Source organism: Phalacrocorax aristotelis, chromosome Z (genome assembly GCF_949628215.1).
Source record: "Phalacrocorax aristotelis chromosome Z, bGulAri2.1, whole genome shotgun sequence".
Classification (NCBI taxonomy): Eukaryota; Metazoa; Chordata; class Aves; order Suliformes; family Phalacrocoracidae; genus Phalacrocorax; species Phalacrocorax aristotelis.
In genome coordinates this window covers 68,729,246-68,756,565 of record NC_134311.1, presented here as the reverse complement: position 1 = coordinate 68,756,565, position 27,320 = coordinate 68,729,246, and the positions used below count along the sequence as shown (strand labels likewise).

Here is a 27,320-nt window from a genome sequence, read left to right as displayed (position 1 = left end):
AGTCTCATGAAATATATAGCATTATCTAGGGAAGTGTGTTACTTCAGTTAAACAAGAAGGAAATTGCCTATATTAAAAAAAAAAAAAGGAACTATCAGGTTTTTTTGAGACAAAACAGGTAGAACAGAACAAAATAAAATGCAGGTACACTTTCTAATTCCATTCCTTGTAATGAAACAGTCACTGAGAACTTAAACTTCTTAACATTTATAGTAGTCTTACGGAGAGGTAATCGCTGAAACTGAGTTACATCAATAAAAATAAGTAAAGAAGTTATTTTCTCATATTGAAGTGGAACTTCCTGTGTTCCATCTTGTGCCCATTGCCCCTTGTCCTCTCATTGGGCACTACTGAAAAAAGTCTAGTCCCATCGTCCTGACACCCACCCTTTAGATATCGATAAGTATTGATGAGATCCCCCCTCAGTCTTCTCTTCCCCAGGCTCAACAAACCCATGTCTCTCAGCCTTTCCTCATAAGGCAGATGCTCCAGTCCCCTGATCATCTCTGTAGCTCTCCGCTGGACTTGCTCAAGCAGTTCCCTGTCCTTCTTGAACCGGGGAGGCCAGGACTGGACACAGTACTGCAGATGTGGCCTCATTAGGGCAGAGTAGAGAGGGAGGATAACCTCCCTCGACCTGCTGGCCACACTCCTTTTAATGTACCCTGGGACACTGTTGGCCTTCTTGCCCACAAGGGCATGTTGCTGGCTTATGGTCACCTTGCCGTTCACCAGCACTCCCAGGTCCTTCTCAACAGAGACATTTTCCAGTAGTAGTTCAGCCCCCAGCCTGTACTGGTGCATTATAAGATGTTCTTATTCATGCTCATCCTTCAATGAAAACGTAAGCATGAAAATTAAAGCTTTAAACAAATACTCTTAAATATGCAGGATCTGATCTCTTGCATCCAAATGGACACTTCTATGCTGATATTTAAAATCTGACGTCACCTGGTTCAAAACCCATGAGGCATATTTTTCTTCCCGTTTTGGAAATGGGATCTCCAGGAACAGGCATGTCTAAGATGTGAATGTCTGCATGTAAAGCGGGACTTGGGTACCAGTAACTGAAATCTACACAAAATTAAAACATCATGCGTCTGAGAGTAATAGAAGAGATAAAGATAAGCAGGAAATGCTGGAAGTATCAAAAGAGCACTTGAAAGGGATTGCTAGAACTGTTTTCAGGAACTGGACATGAATGAAAGACAGATATGTAAACTAAAATTTCAGGAAAAGCAGCACCTGACACTCATATCTCAGAATCTGTTTGCTGACTGCCATCTGAATATTTTTATCAGAAGTCTCCGTGAATCAAAACAAATATTTAATTTGTAAATCTGTGCTCCTACATTGCCTTGACATTCTATTTTCCCTCTTTTTTTTCCCCCTAGAAGAACAAAGAGTCCTTATCACCAATAACTCTGGAAAGGAATCAAGCTCCATCTGGAGTTTTCAGGTTACCAGAAACTCTCTGTAAAGTCAATAGAGACTATTTAGGAATTACAGAGGGAATGCTTGATTTTATTGGGAGCAATCCAGGGAGTTCTCAGAGCTAACAATTTTCACATTTCCTAAACATAAAAAATGTATTTGTGAGAAAATTTTGTATAAGAGCATCATGCTTTGTTTAGAGCACTGAATGCTACTGAAATGTGGTTAAACATCAATTAATAATTGTAATCAGCACTGTGAACTGCCATTGTTTTGCCCAAAGGGGAAAAAACACTCGCCTCCTTAAGCAAACTGTGACTCACAGCTGCTACTCGTACATGACTTGATCCTTGTTGAATAGTTGTTAAAAGGAAGAGTTTCTAATATAAGGCCAGTATGTTACTCAGTTGAAGAGGGAAACTAATACTATGAGCAACAACTCAAACACACCTGCTCTAGTCCTTCTATGAGAAAATCAAAGGTAAGTGGCATCTCCTGTATCCACTGTAGCCATTTGGCACAAGAAATTTGACTTGTCTTTTGCCAAGACAGAAGAGTTTGTATTGAGTTCGCTTATTAATCTGTAAATCAACAGAAAATACACAGTTCAGTGGGTGAAACACTACACTGAAAGCTAAACTTCCAATAAAATAAATTTTAACCAGCTAGGTGATTTCAGGGGGCAAGACCTTACCTGCCAATTGTGATACAAGCTTTTAAGTCTGACATCTGTTTCTGCCTTGCTTTCTGCAAATGTGACCCCAGCCTTGTGGGAGCTCTATTAACAACTTATAGAGTAAGATTAAGTCAGCAGCTTGCCCCTTTCATCTTGTTTTAGTTGCATGCTTCACTTTGAGGAGCCTACATTTTTGTTAGGTTGAAGAAAACTAGTACAACTTGTGTGTAAATCTTGACCTGCAAATTTCCTAGTGAGCTAGTTGTTACAGCTGATCAAGAATCAGTGTTTTAAATTAAGTTAATCACTGTGTAATAAATATCTTGGTAAATGCATTATGCTTGAAGCCATCAGTTAACTACCTAAATGCTGATGTGAATGGACTCAACTTTCACTTACTCAGGTAACAACTAGTATCTCAATACCTCTAGTCATTTCTACTTAAATATATTGAACAAACCTTTAGGTAAAGCTTGACAGTATTAAAATTTCTTAACCTTCAGCCTTTTGTCAAAAGAGTATTCCACTGCTATAAAGATATGTATATACTTCTGGCAAAACCTTTCGTTTTAACAGTAGTAAGTCAAAATGCTAAAAGAAATTACCCTTTTCTACCTGAAAAGGGTTATCTGTAACAGATGAAAGTTATAGTCAGCATGGAATAATAATAATTTTAAAAAGTACAATATTGATTGCTTACAATAAAATACCCTGAAAGGATTACAGCATTCCCAGGAAATTTTCTGCTTACCAGATCCACCGCTGCTCACTTGAGTTACTTCTTCATCATCATCTTCATCTTCACTATCACAGTTTAATGGCTGAAAAGACATCTCTGACTCTGTGTCTACCTGACTGGCATCTGGCTCTTGCTCAGCAAAGCTTCTCAATGCCACAAGGCGGTGATGTATTGCTGCAAAGAGGTATCCAGTGTCTTTTGAGCTTGCCTGCAGAACATAAAAAAGATACAGTCCAAACTAACCAAGAAAAATCTCTACTTTTCACAGAGAAGCTGAGAAATTTTTAACCATAATGAAAGTGCTGTGTTTTGACCTTTTTAATCAAAACAATCCATTTAAGCTTCACACTTAATTTATTTCAGAAAATAAATTTAAGTACAAATAATGTCAAGTTTCTTTAAGTGGTCTGAGTTTTATAATATGTAGGTGTTGATTATTTTCTCTATAATTACAAGAGGCATAAGGTTAAAAATTATTATTTCCCCTGAAGAATGGCTCAGTTTGTAATGAGTACTTGATATTCCAGACCCTTCCTGAATATGATTGTGGAAGTAATAAATGTGATTATAAAATTTAAGGATACCACGAATTCTGATGATATTGTTGAACACAAGTTGAGAATCATCAAGAAGGGTACTGAGAACTAGACAAGGCAGCATTTTGCCAGTACATCAAATCTTTGAGCAGCTGTGTCCTGAGTACTGTGTTCTGATCTGGTCACCACATCTCAGAGATATAGTAGAATTTAGGTAAAGAGAAGGGCACCAAAATGATTTGAGGGTGTGGTGCAGCTCCTTATGAAGAGTTGAGACTCTTCAGTATGAAAAGAAGGGGGTATAACTAAGGTTTTCAAAATTATAAAAGTGGTGGATAAACTGAATATGGTATGGCTGTTCATCAGACCACAAAATAAATGCACTAGGGTACACTTAATGAAAGCAGCAGGGATCAGCACAAAAGAATGCTTCTTTACAGAGTGAATAAGAACTTCTAGAATTTGCTTCCTCAGGAGAGAATGGTGACAGACAGTATAAACTAAAAAACAGACCAAAAATTTAGTAATAAAAGTTTAAGAAAGGAATTAGAAAAATTCAGGGACAATCATTTCATAAAATAGACAGCAAAGAAATGAAGTAGGTGTGCATGCTCGCACATGCCTAATACAACACATGGATGCTGGTGGCTGATGAGGTGAACAGACCATACAAAGAGGCCATGCTTGCTTGTGCTTCCTAAAGGCACTGCATTTGGGCACTGTCAGAAGTGCCAGAGAATACTTCTTATGAAGCAAATTGTCTACCGGAGGATGACTGAATGCATATGGTCTTCTGTAGCCCAGTTCTCCACTTCTGTGTATCATGTGGAGTAATTTCTATCTGTATCACTTGGCAATAGGAAGAAATACGTCTTGTTTGGATTTGAATGACATGTTTCAGTGTGTACAGGCGGAAAAGCTATGTGAATTGGGAAGGAGTGGTAGATCAGGATCACCTTCTGTGCTAACCAGGCTTGCAGCAGCAAACAATTCTCTTTCTACAGCCAGGCAAAGTAAAAAGCAATTCAGAGTTGTTCAGGTGTCTCAACTACACATGCAATTATCAGTGGACAAATCCAAGCTCTCAAGGTAACGCAGCTTTTCAGGAAATGCAGTCATAAATATCAAAGGCAGCTATTCAGTCTGATCATTTCTGTCTGTAGCTTTCTACTTATTCAATCAAAAGCCAGAGTGCCTCTGTCACTTTAATCTAATATGAACTCTATCTTCTACAAAGAGGGGTGGACTCACCTCCATACATACTCTGAATATTCATTTCTAGCCTCTCCATTGTGCCAGTACCACCATTATGGTGATCACAAGGGAATAAAATAGAGCTAGAAAACTAACTTAGCAAAAATGAGCAAACCCACCCAGGTCAGTTTTCTGATCTGCCTCACCCGTAGCGGTACAAAATCCAATGCCACCAAAGGCGAGGAGGGAGAAACAAAAGATGGTGGGAGGGGTGGGATCAGCCCTCTGCGCAAACCTGGGTGAGTACTACAGGACCAACCTAATGGAGTCTTGTGGACTGCCTCCTTTGTAGTCAGCATCATGTGACTCTTCTCCCTCACTCATGAGAAGCCCTTTAGATAATATCCCTGAACCAAATGTGCATTCATGTGACATGGGAAAAACGAATCTAAATGGCAGTTAAAAATATCTGCTGGTGCCTTGGAGGAGTGGGCTCCACTGACTACTAGACCAGCCTGATTTACGTGCCAAGGCTTTGGTAGTGCCTTCCAGTGCTCACACATTGACGAATTTGCCTTCCACATTCAAGAGTCTCAGTGTTTGGCTGGATACCAGCTACAGGGATGGATACCAGCTGCCTCAGTGATGACTGTAGAAGCAGCTTCCTGCAACTGCTGCCATACATGTACAGCTGTCATGTATCTTGGTTTCCTAATACAGGTCTTTTTTTCCTGTCCAGAAACATCAGGACAGAATTTAAGGAATGTTTACATCTATATATGCTAGAAAAACTGCAGCACATCTGGAAATATAGGGCATTTCTAATTCTCACATGCAGACCAGCTGTGCAGCACAGCCATAGGTAAGTCAATCACTGTTTGGATGCGACACACTTACAGTGCCTGCATATTCAGTGTGTGGTGGTTTGCTTGTGTACGACATGACAGTTCCTGGAAGTGGTGACTTATTTTTCTTGCCCAGGAGGCTGAACCCTTCCCAGAAAGGTCTAATAGGGGAATTAGAGACATCCTTAAGCTCACGCGGTTGCTCTTACTTCCCAAACTAGGACATATGTGCTATTTATGTGCAAATAAATCCACCACATTTCCATCCTCAACTTATCAGCCCTTGATAGAGAAAACCAGGATTCCCAAGACTATTGTCTTACATAAGGTGACATCGCAAAATCTGTGTTCTCAGCTGAGAAATGGAGGTCCTACACTGGATGGATTTTTGCAAGCACTGTGTGAAGAACCATGGCAGAAAGCCGCTGCCTTGTACCAAAGCAACTTATGAATATGTAACTACCTGTGTAGAAATTCTTACAGTGTTCCTTCTGTAGGAAAGAGTAATTGCTGCGTATTACTCTGGAACGATACCCATTCCATCAGTGGTATGTGAACACAGAGTCTGGAAATGTCTGTCCTAAGGCCATAACCCTTCTTCACACCTTTTTTGTTTTTTAATACCAAGGGATAGCACTTCTAACTCATTTCATCATAAAAGCCATGTAACAGCTAAGCTAAGTATAGCCAGAGAGATCATAAAAGGCCATTTGCTAAAACCAAAGCCTCAGCAAGTCTTCTTCAGAATCCTAGGTGAAATGGGGATTTGGGTGGGGTTTTTATCTCTTGCTTACCTGAATTAGAAATACTTGAACAGAGTGGTCCTTTTGGTCTGTTGCAGTGAAGCACAGGCTCTTTCTGCTTGCTCTTTTTATAATCATTTGTTCCCAGAGTCGGGTGTTGAGAAGCAGTCTCAAGCTGCCTTGATTTCGCATAACTAAAATCAGAAGGTTTATATGATAAGTCATTGGAACCATCTTCATTTTTACTGCAACCATTTTCACTACCACTTACATACAACCAATATTTTCATGAATTACTTTTTCTAATTTGGTCTAAAACCTGACAGGGTGAGATTTTTTTTAAAATTATGTTTTTAAATACTGAAATATATTAGTTTCTTTCAATAAAAAAAATATATGACAGCACAGTAAAAACAACATTCCAGAAGTAACTTGAAACAGTGCTCCTGGAAAAGCAGAATCAACAAAGACCAAACTGTCAGACTAGTAGCTGAGCTAAAGATACTTTGCAGATACAGAACCTAACAACATATGCAAGTGTGAGTGTACAAACTGAGTGAAAAACACCCTGTGCCTCAGTCTGTAATGCAGCTAACTTTACCAGGCAATGCTAAAAAGATTCTCAGCAACTTGACTTAAATAAAACTAGCTACTTAGTTTTAAATGTTCTGAAATAACCTTATTGTGGCCAGCAATAATACAAGTTAGTTAGTGTTTTGTGTATGTGTTACTTCATTATTTAATTCTTACTCAGTCTTGACTGCAACATTCCACACTTATTGCTAGAAGTGTCATTAAGCCTCAGGGATCCTCTGCCTCTTTCAATCCAGGTTAAAGAAAGCTTGTTAAATACAAAGAGCTTGCAGTTGATCTGAAAGAGAAGTACATGATGGAAATTGCCAGCCAGTGTTAATTTTATTGGTTCTAAAACTTTATGTTTTTAAGCCTTTTAATACAGCTTTTAATACATCCATATGCATGTATAGAAAGACACATATATAGATATATCACTATTGTTACTTAAAATGAAATGGCTCCCAGATCTGTGCTAAACTTTCTGTCAGCCATAGAAAATATTCAGCACGAATCCCAGTTTACTTTTTCAATTATTTCATATTCATTAACTCTTCATCTGTGATATCCACTAACACAGCTGAATTTGTTGCAAGTGTTCTGCAATCTTGTTCCCTCACTCATTAGAAACATTATGCAGCTCGGGATACAAGTACCACTGCTAGGAGAGTACTACTCCAAAGAGAGTAAAACTTCCATGTTCTGACAAGACAAAAGATTTAATCAATGATAAAATAATGTAACTTCCAATGATAAGATTTTTTAAATCATACACATCGTTGCTATTTTCTGAGAAAATAACAGTTTGAAGATGAAGACTAGCAAGATACATCCTGCTGGGCCAGAAAGATAATTGATATTTTAGATGAATTATAAAATTAATTACTTTGACAACACACTGCTTTTTTCCCCAAAAAGTTTTGTCATAAAAAAGTCTTTGCTGAAATCACTTCCAGTTTGGACATTTTAGTTACTGCTGGTATACTGTGTAAATGTTATAAAATACAACCATAGAATGCAGTTCTGAAGCAGTCACTGAAAGGGAGTATTAAATGAACAAATATATGAAAAAGTAAGTATCAGCCTACAGAAAAATGGCTTAGCAGAGGCACATCTTAAAAAAGTGAAAATTTGAGATATAAACTGAAGTTATTTTCAGATTGCTGCAATCTGTAATAGAACTAGATATTCTTTTCAACAACAAAACTGCTCACCATCAAGGTTTTATGAAATACACACCTGTAATACATTGTGTTCTGCTTCTTCTCCGGTTATAACGTCAACTTTATCTAACAGAATCTTCTCCACTGGCTTGGAAATACAAGCACCTACAGATTCAATTAGTGTTGCATTTCTCAACAACACTGTTTCTGTAGGGGAAAAGGGAAAAAAAAAAAAAGGAAAAAGGAAATCCTTTTTGTAGAGGGAATGTTTTCAAGACAACAGAACTAGCACATAGGATGACTTGTGACTTCAGTAATCCCTGTGGTGTCTGATATTATTTAGTGTTATTAATAAGTTTTTGGCCAAAGCAGTAAATAGAAGAGAAAAAGAAAAAGGCTGGAATACTGCAAAATGTCTCACCTGTTTAGACTTATTTTGGATTGAACGGGGCTCTCTGCAGTTGCAGAGGTTTGCCCCAAGGGACAACTTGCAGAAACAAGCCCGAAATAATTAGAAGTTGATTTTCCAAATGAAACTGGTATATAATATTGCTGTGCAGATTAATAAATAATCTGCAATATTCAGTCTAGTAACACACATACAATAAATATTTGACAGGAACACAAAAGGCTAAGATTTGAAAGGAACAACATTGTTACAAAATATTGTATATTTGCATAATCTATAAACATTTTCCATAGGCTTTAATTTTATTTAGTTTTCTACTTGTAAGAATGTTCATACAAAGTAAGAGTATCCAATACATCCATTAGTAAAGAGGGATGCAAACTTTGGCAAGAGGACTCTATATAGGGGCTTACTTGGGATTCCATCACTGCCCACATCTACGTGGCTTGCCTAGTAGAAAAGCTCACACCGGAGTCACAAACAGCCCCTGAAATCTGCCTGTATGGAAGTTTCAGTCCAACAATTAGATACAAGTATGGCAAAGTATGAGCAGCCACAAAATACAAGCAGCTGACAGCTTAAAATTTTACTTCAGAAATGTGGTCCAAAAGGCATTCACAAAGTTCACTGCAGTTTTTTTCAAATACTAAATAATAATAATCTTTAAAACTCCATCCCTTCCAGAGTAAATTAGATCATTCATTCTGAACTTAGTGCAGTTCAAACGTCATAAACCAAACTGCAGCTGCTTTCTGAACACAGATTTTGGCACATACTGCAAGTGTACTAGTGACTGGATAACTTGAGAAGATACGAAAATCATTGACCACCACTCATTTGACATCCTTTAAGATGCAGCAAAATGTACAATAATAAAGCTAACTGTATTTGTTTGCTGAGTATGCTTACTTGGTTGTGGACTGACATGAAAAGATTCTATATACATGGATGTTATTTCTCTTTTGTATGAATCAGCTTCATTCCACAGCTTGGGATGCTTTTCAGGACTCTAGAAAAAACAGTGGAAATTAGAATTCCTATTTCAATAAAATGGCCGTGTTACTTCATTCAAACAGAACATTGAATCATTTAATGCATGGTAGGCTGAAGATTAGCAATTTTAATATCTTAAGGGTAAAAACTGACCCAGATGATACACTTTCAGTCTCTGGTGGAAGATATTTTATTATCATAATATCAGTACACTATTCTTCCACCAAGAAGAACGGCCTCTTTGTATGAATCCTGGACTAGGGTTTAAATGCACTGAAATACTTAGATGTTTAAGTACCAGCTAATTCCCAGTTTAAGCATTTAAGCCCCAGAAGAATAGTTTAAGATTCCCAAACACCACAAACTTAACCTCAGACAAACTGAAAATTTCCATGACCCTCAGTTTTTGCAGATGAAGTTTCGTAGGCATGTCTAAGTTAACGCTTCTCGCTCCTGACAATGCTTAGCAGCTCAGCTCCTACCTTATAACTAAATTCTGGTCAGAAGTCATAACCCAGACGTATGGCTGCCAAGCTTTTTCACTGGCAGATATGCATACTGTTTTCATCCTACTACTAGAATCTGAACTTCAATTCCATTTTAAATGGTGCAGCTTGGGAACCACCTTTTTGTCTGAGTTTCCTTCAGGACTTGATCCATTAAGCTATCTTACAGCATGCACAATATAGTTTAACATGGACACTGGCTAGGATGGGTGTTCAGTTTTCCCCTTATACTAGTTTCTTCCATCTTTTAACAGCTATGATGAAACTATTAGAGTCGTGGGGACCACATTCTCTTATCCCACATTGTGGCTGTCCCACTTTACATGGAATATATAAAAAGCTTTTTTCAGGTCAAAAAATGAGCAAAAGAGAGGAAATGCATACTGGTATGGGTTATTAATTAAAGTACTTATCTAGGATGGGGAAGGTAGGGATGCCTACCCCTCCTACAGCAAATATTTAGACATTTTCTCCTCAACAGTCATTGGAATCATATTTACTCACATCTTTAAAAGAACAGGAGAAGCCAAAAAGAATCAATCTCTGAAAAAAATTATACTTATAAATACATTAACCTTGTTAAAAAGTCTGCCAGCATTTACGGATCTTACCAAAACTCTCTCAACCATGTTTTCTCCAAACACAAAATCAGAATTGCTGCTGTTTTGTACGCTTCTGTCTGCAAACGACTGGCTTCTGTGGGAACAAAATAACGTAAGAATGATTTAGAACTATTTAGAACTTTGTAAAGTTCATGCATTTATGTTACCACCTTATGTTACCCTACATTAAAGATGAACAAAAAATGATAAGTAATCGAATTCATTAAGAGAATCTGAGAATATTCTCAACATAACATTTCACCAAAGGAACACACTGTATTTCATAAAGATTATTGAAGTCCATTAAATGAAAAGATCAAGGAGCAAAACAACATGCCTTCTTCTTCACCTAACATCTTGGAAAGGCGGAGGAGAGGCAGTGTATTCTAATGCACACATTTTCAGTTCACATAAATTCTGCAAAAGCATAAAGGTATGATAGCAGATGGCTTATGATGAGGTGTAACTAAAACTGGAAAGAAAGATCTTCTTTCCATTTTCAAATGACCTGTTCCATAGTTATACTTAAAATGAGAAGTGAAGAAAACTAAATACTTGCAATCCTTTGGCACTGGCTAACTATAGTATGGGGATACAGAATCGGGAAGAAATTTCATACAGTAGATAAAACACTTTATTTTTAGGATCTGGAGTGTGACTGGTTTTGGCAAAAGTTACATTAAAAAAACACTAGTCCTTCTCTTCTCTCCCTTTTCCTTCTTAGTGTCTCAGGTTTTCCAGATAAGAAACTTTTTTTTTTTTTTTTTTTGCATTGCTACCTGGAGTTTAACTACTCTCAGTTAGCGTCTTACCTCTCTGGACATTTTAAGAGAAGAAGGTGAATGTGTTTTTAAATAATGACATAGTCACAACTTGTAAAAAGTATGTTACTTGTGGATTACGTTCAAGCATATTCCATTACAAGTAGAGTTGTGATTTGAGCTTAATTACATAGCCACTTTAACGGGATCCATTTTTTATAAAAGTCACTAGAAAAGTCCTTATAAACTTCTTTGGCTGGAAGTTGTTCCTACTGCTTTTTGTTTGTTTGTTTTGTTGGTCAAAACAACAAAACAAACTTGCTGCATCTCTTCCTGGCAAAGGCAAAACCATCCAAGTTCTTGTCTCTTTCTGTTCCAGAAGGACAACTTGGCAGGAAGACGATCTGATGTTCTGTCACAAACTGCATACTTGTGCACTACTTATCTGCTCTTCCAGATCATTTATTACCCTTGGGAGGGCTTATGTCATGCAGAGAATATTCCTGTAAATAAGCCGGGTTTTTTGCCAGAACTTTGATGATTGTGTCTAAAACTTAGCTTCTGTGTTCACAACTACAGTGTGCTTGAAATCTCTTCATGTAGGATGAAGGAATTCCCAAGTAATAGCTACCTCCATTTTATGCTTAAGGAAAAAAATATTCCTTAACTTTCTCATGCTTGATGCATTGCTAAGACTAGGAGCAAATAAGATAGAGAAATCAGAAATCTGTCTCTTTTCAGCCTTGAAGCTTTTCCTATGTGTTTTGGGCCATGAACAGGGAATCTGAAGTGTGTTTAAACTAAAGAGTTTCTTATCCTTAAGAAAACTCCCCACTAGAAGTCACTGAGTTGTGATCAATCTCCATCCTGAAATTTCATCTGCTACTTCTAGGCTGCTCCAGTAGCACCTCAGTAAGGATAGCACTCCAGAAGAGCTAAGAATCAGGCACTAGAGCCTTGTCTCAAAGAAATAATGTGGGAAATGGATTTTGATTATTTTCAGAAACCTAAGGAAAAAGTACTCAGTGCAGAATGTTTCTTCTTCCAGACAGTTAACTGGAAGTGCTAGCCTTAAAAGTCTTATTAAAACCTCAGTACCCTTATGTTGCTGCAGGACAAGAACCAAGTGTGCCAGGGGTGACATTGCCATGGAGACGCAAAACAGAGGCACTGAATACAGAGAATGACTACTAACAACGAAGAATGGGAAAAGGAGAAATGTGGATACTGGAAAAGGACTATGGAAAGTGAGTAGATCCAAGTACAGTCCTTCTCAGAGTGTCCAGAAGGGTCTGAGTAGCTGCTAGTTCCAGAGCTGGCCTTGAACCCCTGCAGTTTTCCAAACAAATACTTGTGCAAAGCTGAATACACGGCCAGAAGCCTACATTTTCAAGCATTACATTTCTGTCACTTAGGAGAAACTGCAGATTTCTCCTTTTCGATTCCATACTACAGCAAGTTCAGGAAATGGAACTGTTGGTGGTTTTCTGGGACATGGACAACTGCTGCTACTGCAGAGGGCTAACAAACCACTTTCATTCATCTCTATACAGAGCCATATCACACAGAGAAGAAGAGGTGGAGGAGGAGAGGAAATAAGAGGGATGTTTGCAGGCAGCAGCAATCCTTGCTGTTGAGGAAGATAAACAGCATAAGGGCTTTTAAGTCTTGTAACTTGTCAGAACTGAAACACTGCATTCCACTGCTTTATCTATCTACTTCACAAGAGAGCGCCACTCATCTACCTTTTCCTAGATACTGTGCGGGTGACAGAAGACAAAAAGAATTGGAGTGTCAATACCATCGATTCTGAAGTCAGTACCATCTTCCCTTTGGCTTTTCCAGTATGTGCATTACCATCATTCTGAATCTGCCAGAAATCCAGCGTGATCTGTGGCTCCATATAGTCCTCACAGGCATCATCACAGCATTAACTGTGATAGAAAAGTACATGCTGGCTCTTCCAAAATCACAGTAAGCATCTGCCCTTTAATGATGCTCTTCTTGTTGATAAGGATTAAGAATCTAAGTTGTCTGTGTATCTAAAAATCCCTTATCTCCTCAGAACTCTGGCACTGTGCATCCCAAATGTTGTGTGCAGGAACTTTTATCTGTGGCCTATCCAGACCTGAAGAAGACTGGAATAAAATCCTTTGCAGTTAAGGTGTTCTCTGCCCATTTTAGGTGGGAGGGGGGAATGAGGCAACAACACAAATGCATTATCTGTGGTCCAGGCTATTTTGAAATGTCATTCTCTCATCATAATTGATCTGACGTGTATTCCTGATGCTCACAACTTCCAGGTAGATAACACTCATCAACCATCAGCAAGCAGTATTAATACCCACAAGACAACCTGCTAGCTAAGCACAGACCTAACTTTCTCATGAGCCAGTTCCCTGAGAGAGGTAATAGCCCACTTTTGCACCAGTATGAGCTCTTAAAGTCATATACAGAGGCAAGGACACGGGGCAATGCCCTAGGCAAGGAAGCCAGCCTCCTCATGCAGAAATTCTGAAGTCCGTGCTGGTCAACCATTGTCTGCACAAAGATGCTGCCCTATCATCACGATTACCACAGCTAGTTTTTCATACCAAAATTCTGGCATGTGCACGGAAGTAGAGCATCAGTTGCAGCATTCACTTGTCTTCCAAATCAGTTCTGTATGGTTTTCTTCATGACTCCTGTGTCCAATATGCTAACATATTTTGATAAGTCCTGAGTTTCTTTGCATCTGTTTATGAGATGCAGCAGAATAGAGTTCTCCAAAGGGACACAAAGGTGACTGTAAACATTCAAAACCAGGACATATTTTGAACTGCCAAATCTGCATGAGATGGCAAACCAAAATTGTTTCTGGCTCGGGGGTTGCTAATGAGAAACAAACTGTCCCACTGAGATTAACTCCCAGCAGAAGTCCGTTTCTTATGGCATACAGAGCTCATGTCAGTATCCACAGATCTTGGCACCACACACAAACACTAGTGAGCACTGTGTAGGTGCAGATAGCATGGGCTTAGTACCATGTTGACATGTAGGACAAAAGGGCATGCCATAGCTCATGTGACAAAACAGTGTAGAAATATAATGTATAAAAACTTACTGTGTTGTTTTAGAGCTAGAAAGATTCAAGGTAGTAGATGATCTTGCTGCTGTTTTGAAACCTACTGAATTCTCAGCTGAGGAATAAGAGCTGTCTTCAGATAACTACGAATAATAAAACCAGATTAATTAATTAGACCAAGCTTATTTTCTGCCAGATGTGCCAGAAATCCAGAGTCACTGAGGTATATATATCTATAGATATATACATGTGGTAGTTGGCAGAGCTTCTTCCAGCTGTGTTCTATGCCAGTGCCCTTAATCAAAATGCTAAAATGTTACTTTCTAAATAAACAAAATACAGAAGAGCCCCAAAGCCGATTTTCCCACAGAACCCTGATATCTGAAAGTTGAGACAGCCTGCAGAGAAATTTGGTTTTTTCAAACAGTCAGCACATGTTTAACAGTTCACACCATGTCAGTGATCCATTGATTCCACTGAGACTGATTTGGGAACTTTCTTGAAAATCATGCAGTAGAATAATTTAAAAAACAGTGCTGTTTTAAGCCATTATCATTTAAGCTGCAAACATATATTAGCCAGTAACATTATTTTTCTTTTTACCTGAGCACATGCTTCTTTCTTAGTTACTAGAGATACTACAGGATTTTCAGGACAGGACAGGGCTTGTGGGGGTTGTAAAATGGCAGGTCTAATGACATTGCGCAGTTGACTTTGTGTAAAGGATCCTGGCAAAATACAAAGACAAAATATTTAAACAGAGACTTTTTCTTCACATCTAATTCATACCTATGTGTCTTGCCTCTTTAACTGAAAGCTTCAAAGCATATTTAAATAACATTTATTGTTCTTTACTTGCCCCATATTCTGAAAAACTGTAATCCCTTCTAAAATACAAGACTCTGCAGTGACACCCACCCCGTTATCCTATCAGAAAAAGATAATGTGTTATATACAAAAGTATAGGTTTTTATATTTGTAAAATATATCTGTATTTAAGCTTTTAAATATATCTTTATACTTATATTTACTGCTTTGTGTTAAATCTCTCTTCTGGTGTTTCAGATTTAATCCTGCATCTGCAGATGCCAATAGAGTTCTTTATTGCCTTCTCCAGGAGCAGTTATTCAGTTAGAAATGTGGAATTTCACTATTAAAGGTTATATTCAGTCCACTCAGGAATTAAGTCGTTAGAGCAGAGGCTCAGAACAGAGCTCACAGGATATTTACACTGTCAAACAAACAAATTATGAACCTCATAATGATGCTAAGCCTATCACCTAGCATAGAGAAGAGTTGCCACTTTTTGTGTCTTCTGTATCTGTTAAGAACGTCTCTGTAGAACTACAGTGAAGAAATATTGCAATGACAGTTACCTTCTTTTGTACTTTTGATCAAGTCAGGGTTTTTTCGAAGAAAGGCTGAGGTCATGAATATGTTGTTATTCTTTACTACAGAACAAGGAATTTAAATTTTAATAACGAGTAATAACAAATTTTAATTATTAATTCAGGTTTCTGTAACCCCTCCATATTTTGGTAGTAGCTGAGCAATATTCCAACCCATCCATCTAAACAAGATCTCTGAGATAACTGTTACTGTCCCCATTTTATAGATGGGCAGACTTAGGCACAGAAAGTCCCATGGGTATTCTGGCTACGTCAGAGAGAGAAGTCTTTTGGATATTAATGGATTTTTTAAACTTATAAAATTCTTCTTCAGCTTTGAAAACCAGGAGCTGCTGGTTTGCAGAAGCTATTGAAATGGCAACACTATCTTGTCCAGTCTTAGGCATTTTTAAGATGAGTAAATGAGTCCCAAAAACAAAGGAATAAATAAATGTGCCCTGCCCTGTTCTGGTAAAAAGGCTTTCATAATTACTATAATGACAGCAGTGTACTACTGATGTTTTCACTGTTCTAATAAAGGTACCAAACACCAGCCAGAAAGTGATGGCAACCAGGTACCACATCCTGTAAAATGACACTGCTGATACTCTACACACAATCACTACTTTTTCACTGCAGAAAGAGTGTGGTTTGCTGCTATAACAATGAGTCCTCTTAAGATTGTTTAGAAGTCCTTCATGCCAATGTCTGTCAAGGACCTTTCTCTGGTAAAAGACACAGACTAGGATTTAAGACCACTCCATCCTTCCCATTAGTTACATCATTACTACATCATTACTGTTAGTGGTAAACAGGATAATACTCCCAGGGTCACTGGTTAGGTGGAAGAGAGCCTCAGGATAGAAAATTATATTCCTACAGGAACCATCACCATTAAATTGCAAGCAAACTAATTCATATAATTACTTTAACTCCATTCTGTTTTTTCCAAGTATAATTTGGACCACACTGTGTAAACACCTGTTTCCAAATTATTTATAGATTCCTCCCCAGTGCTGCAGGATTCCCTAACAACAAATGCAAAAAGCATTTCTTCTATTGAACTGCCAGTCCTTCTCCTAAAACATTCCATTCTCCTGTCCAAATACCAGACTAGTCCAATGCACTCCAGCTCTGTTCTGCAGAAAAAACATTTCTGTACACCTCTATTTTAGCTAATACCTGCTTTTCTATATAAATATTTATTGGTTGTCTTGTTTTCTTTGTTTTTTTAATTACCGGGCTGGGAGGGTGGGAAGGTAGGAAGGATGGTAAATGAAGATGACCTCCCTCTTCTCTGAGCAAGAGTTGTTTCTGAAAGGACAAGCGACTGTAATTATTATTTGTCTGGAGGAAAAATAAAATATTAATTTTACGGTTAGCCAATTTCATGTCATGACTTCGTTGGCAGTCGCATCAATTATTATCTGATAGCTACCAGCTTTCAGAAGTAGAATGTTAAGTTATGCCTGTCCTGCAGAATTGGAGTTGTCTCTGAGGCCAAGTGGCACAGCCTGGCTCAGGCACACTGCTTACAGCTATTCCACTCTGTAACAGTTCTGTCTTGGAGACTGCCGGTTGGAGAGGTTCAAAACAGAACCAGAGTGTGAGCTATCAGTTAAGCAGTGTCAACAATCAAGAGGTCAAACACACAAGCTTCCTCCTGCATCCTGCTCTATTTTTTGATATAGGCATACCCTAAAATTTCTACCATATCTATTATTTTCTGTGTATGAACTCCATATAATTTTCAGTGTAAACCAAACTTAGCTCGTCTTAAAACCTTTTAGCTACATTCAGGTGTGACACAGGGCTAGATAAAACAAAATACAGTGTACACATATTAATGCCTAAATTCAGAAATAACTTTCTGGTCCCATCCATATGTTAAATGAGCACTGTAAAAAACAGATCAGTTCTTCTGCACAGTAGCTTCAGTTACTTTTGGGCATTTCCCATGGGAACAATACACAGTCCTTAAAGGGCCTTCCAGGTCAGCTGTTGGCAGGATGGAGGGAGGGGCGCTTCTGGAAAGTGCTTTACATTTTCAGGGACTGCCCCCAGAACACTGATCTCTTCCACAAGCAGGGAATCTGATTTCTTTCCAGCCCTCCTCCTCCCTTGACTGTGTGAGCAGTTCAAGGAAACAATATGAAATATACGGATTTTTCACTATTTTATGTAATATTATGTAAGTATGGAAAATTAATATATTTTTATTTAAAAAGGAATGTATTGGAAATTACCACAAAGTTTATATCAATGTTTAAGTTTTCATAACTTGCAGCATTTCTACAGTGCAGAAATGTTTCTTAGACAGTAAAAGTCCTTCTCTTTTTTACCAGATGATAATACAGAACTATAGTAATTAAAACACGACTGGAGCTAAACATCATACCTGTGTTAGACTGAGAGTCAGACTTCTGGGAAGTAAAAGATGATGATCTTGCACGCTTTCTGGAAAAACTAACGAAATCTAGAGAAAAGTAAATATAATGTTCTGCAGGGGCAGTCTGGCAGGAGATTTCAGCACAATGTTATGATACAGAATTAAAACCTGAACACAATAAATTCTAGGAATGACTTACAGGAACAGCTTTAAGGCAGTACCTAAGAGCATGAGGGCTCTGGAATCTCAGCCAACACCTGGCACAAAGTCCTAGGGAGTCTTCTTTATTTCTACTAAGTTCAGGGAACCTAAATTAAGCACTTAGAATCAGTTCAGAACCCACAAGCTCAGAATACATTTAAGAATGAGAAGTTAAATTACAGTGTAGCCTAAACAAATAGAAAGGGCACCTAGGAGCTTGTACAGCTGATAAACATACTTAGCCACTTTTCAGGGCTTCTGGAGTTTGGCTTTCTGGTAAATATAAGAGGTAAAATGGAAAAATTCTTAAGGTAAGACAGGGACATACATATTAGGACGCAGTACTAATAGCTCTACAATCCAATAGTCTTAGTCTACTAAGAGGGATATGTCCCTGCTCATACAAAGTAAGGGTCAAAACACTATTCTCGCAAGCAACAGTCAGACCTATGAATAACCCAGTGTATTATTATACTGTTTCAATGAGGTGGTTATTACCATTTTCAGCTTTGCAAACTAGGTCTTCTGCAGGCCGCTGGAAAAAAAAAAACATAGGTGTGGAAGGATCAAGGAATATAGAACAGCCATTTTCTAGAACAGGACACAAAGTATATCATTCCAGCATATATGTACTAAAAGCAGTCTTGTTTCTAGTTTCTACTTTTCCTTGTTCTATTTTGAGACTATTTATTACCAGTCTTAACCTGGGCTAAAATCTTTCATTAGTGCTAGGACCATTGTCTACAGAATCCTTATTTCTCAGCATTTTTTATCAATTATGCCCCCCAAAAAACGCTTTTTACCTTCAAAGGACAGTGCTTCTTTTCAAAAACAAATGTTGGCTGGGCAAGAACTGATCTCTCTGAAAAAGGGAAGAGAACATTTTTATTAAGAATTCTGCAATAGCACCTCTCAACCACAGTTCTCAAAGTGCTATGCATTAACAAACACAACTCTATCCTTTTGTTACAAAGGAAGAAAGTATAGAGCTGCAGTGATGTACAGCACAGTCCATAAATTAAAAAACAAAAAAAAACCCAAAAACTAGAGTCCACAAATCAGAGTGTGAGTTTTGCCTAACTATACACCAAAGGATTTGGCCTCATATTTTTTTTACACTTGTTTTAGATAAAAAGAATAAACATCTGCCATCCTTCAAGAATAAGGGTGAATTGCAGGTCTAGTTCTCAGAAAAGTACAGGGATGTGAAATACAAAATGATCCCAAAAGAAAAGCAAGGCAATGTATTACAGGGCCTCTCAGCTACATTCACACTTCCCATTCTTTAGGCTTCAGGTAAGTGAATGCCTAGTGTCAGTTTTAATGCGTATGATGTATAAATATATGAAGTTCTATAGAATAAATTCTACTCTCAGACATACCTCTGCATTTCTTAGGTATGACTGAGAACAACTTTGGATCCTTTTATTTTTAATGAAACACATTTCAGCATACAGTTGCCTTATCAAATTTTATGTTGATTTAGGGTTCACTACTTCTACATCTTACATGACTTCTTCAGTCTACTTACTTTGCTAAGAATGAGACCTTCACAGCCTGTGCAACTCTAAAGTACTATCTTTGGTTGTCAGTGTGAAAGCAGAAGTTGTCTTCACCAGTACCACCAATTAATGGCATATTTATTATGCCAATAAATGGCACAATTAAAGTGCAAAGAAGCAGACACAAACAGATTCATTTTTAGACCACCACATTCAGGATTCACTTCATGCTAGCTTGAGATGTCTGTAATGTGCTGTCAATAATCAGCTTCTGAGCATAAGCATACTTTACTTGTGTAGGTTAGGAGATGGATGGAGACCAAAATGCATGTATTTCTCTCCATTGGTGATAAGGACAGATTAGGGTGACTACTGAGCTATATGACTGGCCTTTGGCCAGAGAAATCCCACACTAGATATCTTGTTAACTGACATTTGACAGAATACTTATCATGTACACACCATTTTTATAACACTGACTTCCTTTGTTTTATATTAGAATATCTACCTGTTCAACAAAAATGTCCATATGAAAATATTTGATTGATATTTTTATCCTGGCTTGCACACCCATCTGTGACAAAACCACTCTAGCATTGGTATCAATTACTTAAAGGTTTAATAAAGCAAATAACGACCTTTCATGGAGGTCTTTAAATTACTAAATAAATATATATTCAACAATCATGAAAAAAGTAAACATTGTTAAAATAAATGCTGCATGTATGTAAACTGGTGCAAGAAGCATGAAACTGTTACTCAAATACAGTGATATACAGACACAGCAGTAATAACTAAAACAGTCTTGCTTTTGTTGAAGTTAATTTAGAATTTACTTGGGCATTATGTGTGTGCAAAGGACTGAATTTAGCAAACTTGCATGAAGGTCTGGTTTGTGCTTAGCAGAAAAAGCAGAAAAAAGTTCACATGGTTCAACTCCAAAAATGATAATTCTTTGTCACTGAAAGTTGAAGAAAATTTCCATAATCCAGTTGCAGCTGTGTATTCATGGCATGGCATGAGGTGGAGCAATTCCACTTCTATTCACTAGAGGGAAGTGGCACACATAAACAATAGTATTTCACTGAAATATGATTTATTAAATGTAATAGGCTTTTCTCGTGTCTCCTTTAAAAGACAAAAAGGACTTTTATTCTTACTGAATTAAAGAAAAATGCAAAAATTAAAGCACAACTACAGAAACCTTCATATTCTCCCCAGTACCTCTCAAAGCTCAAAAGTTAGCGGTATTTTTAAAGGTACATTTACTACTCCAAATCATGAAATTAGCTAAGAGTGAATTGCTGTGAAAAAGGACCTGACTTTCTATCACAGTTAACTTTTGCTGGAGCTAAAAGGCTGTAGGTAGTTCGAAGGAATTAGGAAATTAGAAACACTCAGTACAATATAAACAACAAAATTCCAGTAACAGTTTTTTAAACTATTACTGAAGGAAAATTAAACTATTACTGAAGAAAAATTAGTAAAAATTTGTTGATTACCAATAGAAATATGTGAAGCTACAGTATAATAACCTCTTAAAGATAAATATGCATATTTTGATATTGCAGTAAATATAAAAGATATATCCCATCAACTGCTTTTGAGCCAAAGGGAAAACTTTCTTGCCACCATGGTTATAATTTTTATGGTTCTGTATTGCTTCTACCCAAATCAAGAAAACCTTTTTGTAATTCCTGAAAAGCATTCCTAGCAGCTTATCAGTAAGATCTTCACTCCTTAATCAGGCCATTCATAACAGACTTTTTAAAAATGTATGTGTTAACTATATATGTATTCTATGCATCAATTTCCAGTTACGTTTTAGACTTCTCAGATATTCAAGCACAAAATATCTGCAGCTGATCCCTAGAGGAAAAGCAATGCAAAATTACTTGTGGATGTATCACAAGGCCATCCAGGAGTTACCACAATCATGTCAACATGCTAATTTTAACTCTGGTGAACAGCTTTGCATTTCTCTCCTTTGTTTTCTGCACTACGGGTGATGCTGCCAGGGTGGATGGCTGTGTGCTAGGAGAAAGAGAAGCCCTTCTGCACCCTCCTCTCCTAGCAGAGGCAGGAGGCACCCAGGCAGGCAGTGCCTGACCCTGTCCAGGGAAGAGGCAGCAGCAGCCAAGGCTGGGTGCACGCAGATGTGGAGGGACAGGAATGGGGTGGGCTGGAGCTGCCTCTCCTCCTCATCACCAACAGGACACAGACACAGGCTGGCTAGTGCCTGGTTAAGATGGGCTGCTCCAGACCTCAGCAGCTTGGCACTTATGGATAAAGGAGGCTGTTGGAAAAGTTACCATAAGAACCCTGCTCTGGCCGCAGGGGCTGGAATAATCCACCAGCCTCTGCAAAGAGTCCAGACACAGAACCTGTCTGTCTGCCCATCAATAATCACCACAGATGGGGCTCTCTTTTCCTCACTACAGTTCCCCTGAAGCTGCTGAATTAGAAAGCATAATGTTTGCTGCATTCGCAGTTCAAAATAAGCCCTTGCCCAGAAGACATCTTAGATATGTCCAGTTTCCTTGTTTGAGACCTTACCTGCACAGCCTCCTTGCTCCAGCCATGCAGAAGTACTATCAACCGTGCTCTGACCCGTGTTCCCCAACACAGAAGGCACCGTGGTTTCATGCCTGGTGCCTGCTCCGCTCTACTCGGGCATCCCCACTCTATCACTCTGCTCAGTGCTCTGCCTAGCACTGTATGTACAGACAGTTGGCAAATTATGGTTGTTCATATGCCCAGATGGAGACTTGGCATTTGAAAGAATATACAGAGGTGCATTTTGGGAAAAATAATTGCTGGCTGTGGCCTAAGCCTAGGAAGCACTAGTCACAATGACATGCAAGAAATAATGTAAAACTGCTTTTACCAACTTTGCTTGTATCCCAAAAGCCAACACTGTCCATGAGGTGTATGGGTCCTTCAGCCTTTGCTGTGATGTTCCACTCTTCACTTCTATTGCTATTGCTTTTCCTAAAGCTGTAGAAACTTCATAAATATACACACTAAAAAAAAAAAAAATAAGCAGGACACTGATGGTTTTGAACATTTTAGAGTTATTATTGCTCCATCTGGCCCAAAGAACAGATAAATGATCCTTAACCTTTGAGGTCTGAGGACACAGTGAAGAGAATGAGACCAAATCTCTCTCCAATTTTCAGGCAGTCACATGTCTGAAGTTATGTGTCAAAAGTGGCTGACAGTGCTGTGGCTCTTTTCCTCCCAAATTGAAGCAAAAAAACCTCAAATCTTTAACAGGATAAGACAGGAATTTGTGATCTCAATAAAAGTTTTTTACTTCTGACTTTTAAACAGCTGATTTTTACATATTATGATTCAAAAGAAAATTAATTCTATTGCATCTTCATCATTACCAAACTTGGCAGAGGTCCGAAAACATTTAAATTCATATTGATATCAAATACTTTCACAGGCTTTTATCTAAAGTTAGGAACCTACATCTATTAAAAAATAACAGGAGAAGGTTTTATATCCCTCAGGATGGCTGACTCCAGTGAAAGCTGTGTGTCCATCAAATCTAAAAATCAAACTAATTTTATATGTGCATTAAAGTGCTACAGTGGAAGCATCAGAGTTTAACAGCAATTACTGTTCTTACACGTGAATCATAGTTTTCTCTTCCAATCTTAGCAATGTATACTATTAGAGAAAGGAAGTTCAGAAACTGATTTCCTCATTCAAATTTGTGTTCTGTTCAAATCGACTTCATTGGTTACTCATCCCTTTAGCTAATTACAAAGCTGAGCAACTGTTTAAGGAATTAAGCTTTCTGTGGTGTCAGAGGTATGCAACATCGCCCAGATTTTTTAATTCCTGCTGAGTGACTAGACAATACCTCTTTCAGGGACTAGCCAGTCAGTGTTGAAGAAAGCTCTAACCACTTTTCCAGTAAATTAACCTAATACCTTAAGAAATGTAAGGTTAGACACTTTACATGGTGTTCTGCTTTTCTGCTTTGTATTAGATTTAAAAATTAGGCTTAATTGAAAGCCATATGGAAAAAATGTACTTTAAATATTTCACCACAGAGCTGGCAATAGGCAGTTTTTATTCTATTTGTCCATTGAGTGCCATTGACCAGTTAGGGGGCAGGATTCTCATGTCTCTGTTGTTTCTTTAAACAGTTTCATACAGAGAATTTCTTTAAAGGCCTAATGCCAATCTGGATTTTGCCTGAGCTTCCATTATTCCCACAACTTTACATATTATTTGACAGCTCTTTACAAAAACCACCAATCCTGCAATCAGGTATTTCAGATTGGCTTAGCTACAAAATGGAATCCTTCACACAAAGCCTGAAAAAAACCCCACCCAGTGGTTCCTAACTTCCAGCAAAGCTGTAACACTGATAACAAAAGCTGACTTGTAAAAAAATAACATTTTTCTCATAATTTCTTAAATTAAAATAACAACTTGCACCTTCTTGGGTTTTGTGACAATCCCATTTGCACCTCACAGCAAAACTTCCAATTCTAAAACAGAAACTACAATTTTTACTTTACACAGTAAAAAAGAAAAATAAAACAGCTTCTTAATCAAAGATCATTTTCTCAAACAGAATAAGATTCTGGAAAATTGTATAATCTCCAAGTAATGTCACTGACTTACAAAACCTTTAACTGCATCCAGCCTTCCCTCACAACATTCTAGTAAGCATTACACAACACACAAAAACTACTACATGAAAATTTATATTCAGATTGTAATTTTATCCTATCAAAAGATAAGGCTATGACATGGTCCTAGCAAGTTCCTGTGCTCTGATACACTATAGCACGAATTTCACTACCTTTGTGTATTAATGCTATAATTTGCAAATATAAAAGCAGGAATACTTCTGCATTTTGATGTTACAGCTTAGATTGCTGGTTCCCAAGTCATAGAACTCAAACCAAATAAAGTTAAGCAATAACAACAAATTGTTGCACATAACATTGCCATTTTGTTTGTTTCACATACAAATTAGCTCAATGGGAACATATAATTGGGGAAGATGTTAAGAAGAAAAGTAGATTTACTGTGACTTTAGTAGGGACACATTACTAAAATACTAAGAAAAAAACCCAAGGGAGAGCTTTGCCATTTATGAATATATGCTGTTTAAATCTATTACTTGAAAAAAACACTAAGACAAAATATTGTGCCTGGTATTTTGTGGCAATATACATGAAGAAAAAGAAAGCAGCAATGGACTGGCATGTAGATGGAAGATATGGGTTCAGAGATCAGTATAGTTCCATAAAAAAAAAAAAAAGGAATTATTTTGACTATGCTAGCTAATGTTCTGTCCATTAACATGTTGCCTCAAGGAGTATCAGAGTTAAACTATGTGCTATTACGACCAGTTTTTGTTCAATATGCTGCAAAACCACAAAAAAATACCTATACTTCAGATAATAAAACTGCAATAACAGGCAGAAGAGAAATCATATAGTGAAAATATGCAGCAGGATAGATTAACAAATTACTTTGCTATCCAAGCTCAGACTCCTGTTTAAATATTGTTTCTGGTTTTTGATATGAAAAGACAACTGTCAGTATTTCCAGAGATGGACCATTTTCATCTAAAAAGAGGTGAAAAAATAGTAGAAGCCTTCTGGCGAAGAGCAGGATTTGCCAAACCTGCATTAGAAGAGTGCTTTCTGTTTTATAAATACTCACTGAACTTTGCAACATAAAGTAAATTCCATTCACAGCCAACCAGGAGTGCAACAAAGCTGCCAGCCAACACCTCATGTCACTCAGTGACCTCACTACATAAACCAGGCTTTCCTCTGCCAAAACTTAAGGAAGGTACACAAGGCAAAATGCGGATGTCCTAGAACAGTACTTTAGGCACACAACTTAATAAAATTGACCAACTTTAGGACATACAGAAAAGCCTTTTAAAGATTTCACATTGCTGATCCTGAGTAACAGGTCTGTTTCTGGAAGCGCTGAGCAGTTGAGAACTCCAGTGGAATTCACATGCATGGCTGGTTGCTCAGCACCTTTCAAAAAACAGGTCACTTATTTAAGACCCTAAACACAGACCTGGAAACCTACTTACAGATTCTCATTTATTACACTTCACTCTTTTGATTTCTGCTTATGAAGCATATTCAGTACTTTCTGGGACAACTACCTTAAAAATTAAGATTTTAATTTTAATTAATTTAATTTAATTAATTTAATTTAATTAATTTAATTTAATTAATTTAATTTAATTAATTTAATTTAATTAATTTAATTTAATTAAGTTTTAATGCAAAGCTGGCAGGATTTTCCAAGCAAATTTACTTTTTTTTTTTCTGCTAAGACATCGTGAGACAAGACTGATTAATTAATTTGCATCTAAATCCATTATACATATATGGTGAGGGTTTTTTTAATTGGTAACCACTAAAAGAAAACAGAAAAATAAAAACAGGGTCATAAATCAAATTAAATTCTAACCTGGTCAATCAGAAGAGTTTTCCATATGCAGAGGTAGCAGAGAGGCATGTTGCTACACAGGCAACAAATTTTGAAGTTCAGTATCTTCATCATACTTCCAGATTTGTTAGCTAATTTGATTTTTTAGAATACTCTTCTTTTGAAGAGTGTCAGTGAATCAATAAATTTGCAAGTTCTCATGAATCCTCATTTTCCAAAAATGTTCAATAGAAATTGTTCTAAATAATTGGTCCAAAACCATGCTGAAGTGTTTTATGATAAGAAATAGTTTCAGCATTATTAAAATTAAGTACTTCAAATACATTGAGATGAAATTTTGGACAAAGCCTTTCATGTTTTGAAAAACAATTTTGTTGAGAATTTTATGTCTAGATAACATATAGAACAGACACTTGGCCACCTGGCTGTGCTTGCTACAGAAGTGACTGTACATCAGTGGTCCACGAACGGATTCCTGAACACAGCACCACATGCTGTTGAAACACTCTGTATTAAATACCAAGTGTACGTTGCTTATCTTGGATTCAGATCACTTCCTGTAAATACAGTTTGGGCAACTGATAAATAACTTCACACATCCCTGTTTGGATCAACAGAGAGTACGTCATTGAAGAAGTGAGTTTCCATTTCATCATACTTAGAAAGAGGAAATGAAAAGTTCATTCAACTGACTGTTGCAAAATAAAACTTCTGGAAGAATTTGTCCTAGGACAGCTTTGCTGGTCTGTTAAGACTCCAATCTTGCACATTCTTTGCCATACAAATAGTCCATAGGCCACATGGTTTCACTGTCATTAGTGAGACCAGTTACAAAAGCAAGGATTCTTCATCCAGACATCTGTGCAGAGTCAGGCCCTACCTTTTTAAAATCATGTTCACCCTCTCTTCAGTCACTCTTCTCAATGCTACAGATTCTAAATACAGTTTTCTTGATTGGTGTGGAAAGGGTTCTTTTACCCAAACGATTCCATTTACTACTCCTAGCTTCCACTGTGGGTTCATAGCATGCCATATAAAATTTAAAAATTAGCATTCTTCTCTTCAGCCATGGAAACTCAGCTGACAGCCTGCAAAAGTTTTTATAAATACAGCATGTATCACACCCATGCACCTCTGTAGAGCATAGCC

General features: G+C 37.5%; 1 protein-coding gene across 4 annotated transcripts in view; it reads right to left on the bottom strand.

Annotated features, from left to right (window-relative positions):
* RANBP3L (RAN binding protein 3 like) overlaps positions 1-27,320 on the bottom strand; it is a 38,019-nt gene that overhangs the window by 8,836 nt on the left and 1,863 nt on the right. For 3 of the 4 annotated variants that reach the window (XM_075079896.1, XM_075079895.1, XM_075079894.1), the window contains exons 2-14: positions 19,020-19,078; positions 18,715-18,751; positions 18,025-18,102; positions 16,866-16,940; positions 15,615-15,689; positions 14,842-14,966; positions 14,278-14,381; positions 10,423-10,507; positions 9,222-9,321; positions 7,980-8,110; positions 6,918-7,038; positions 6,219-6,361; positions 2,862-3,057 (exon numbers count right to left, since the gene is read on the bottom strand). In XM_075079896.1, coding sequence (XP_074935997.1) covers positions 2,862-3,057; positions 6,219-6,361; positions 6,918-7,038; positions 7,980-8,110; positions 9,222-9,321; positions 10,423-10,507; positions 14,278-14,381; positions 14,842-14,966; positions 15,615-15,689; positions 16,866-16,940; positions 18,025-18,102; positions 18,715-18,751; positions 19,020-19,078 — 1,329 coding nt within the window. The remainder of the gene's footprint in view (positions 1-2,861; positions 3,058-6,218; positions 6,362-6,917; positions 7,039-7,979; positions 8,111-9,221; positions 9,322-10,422; positions 10,508-14,277; positions 14,382-14,841; positions 14,967-15,614; positions 15,690-16,865; positions 16,941-18,024; positions 18,103-18,714; positions 18,752-19,019; positions 19,079-27,320) is intronic. The other variant, XM_075079897.1, reaches the window with a different exon arrangement.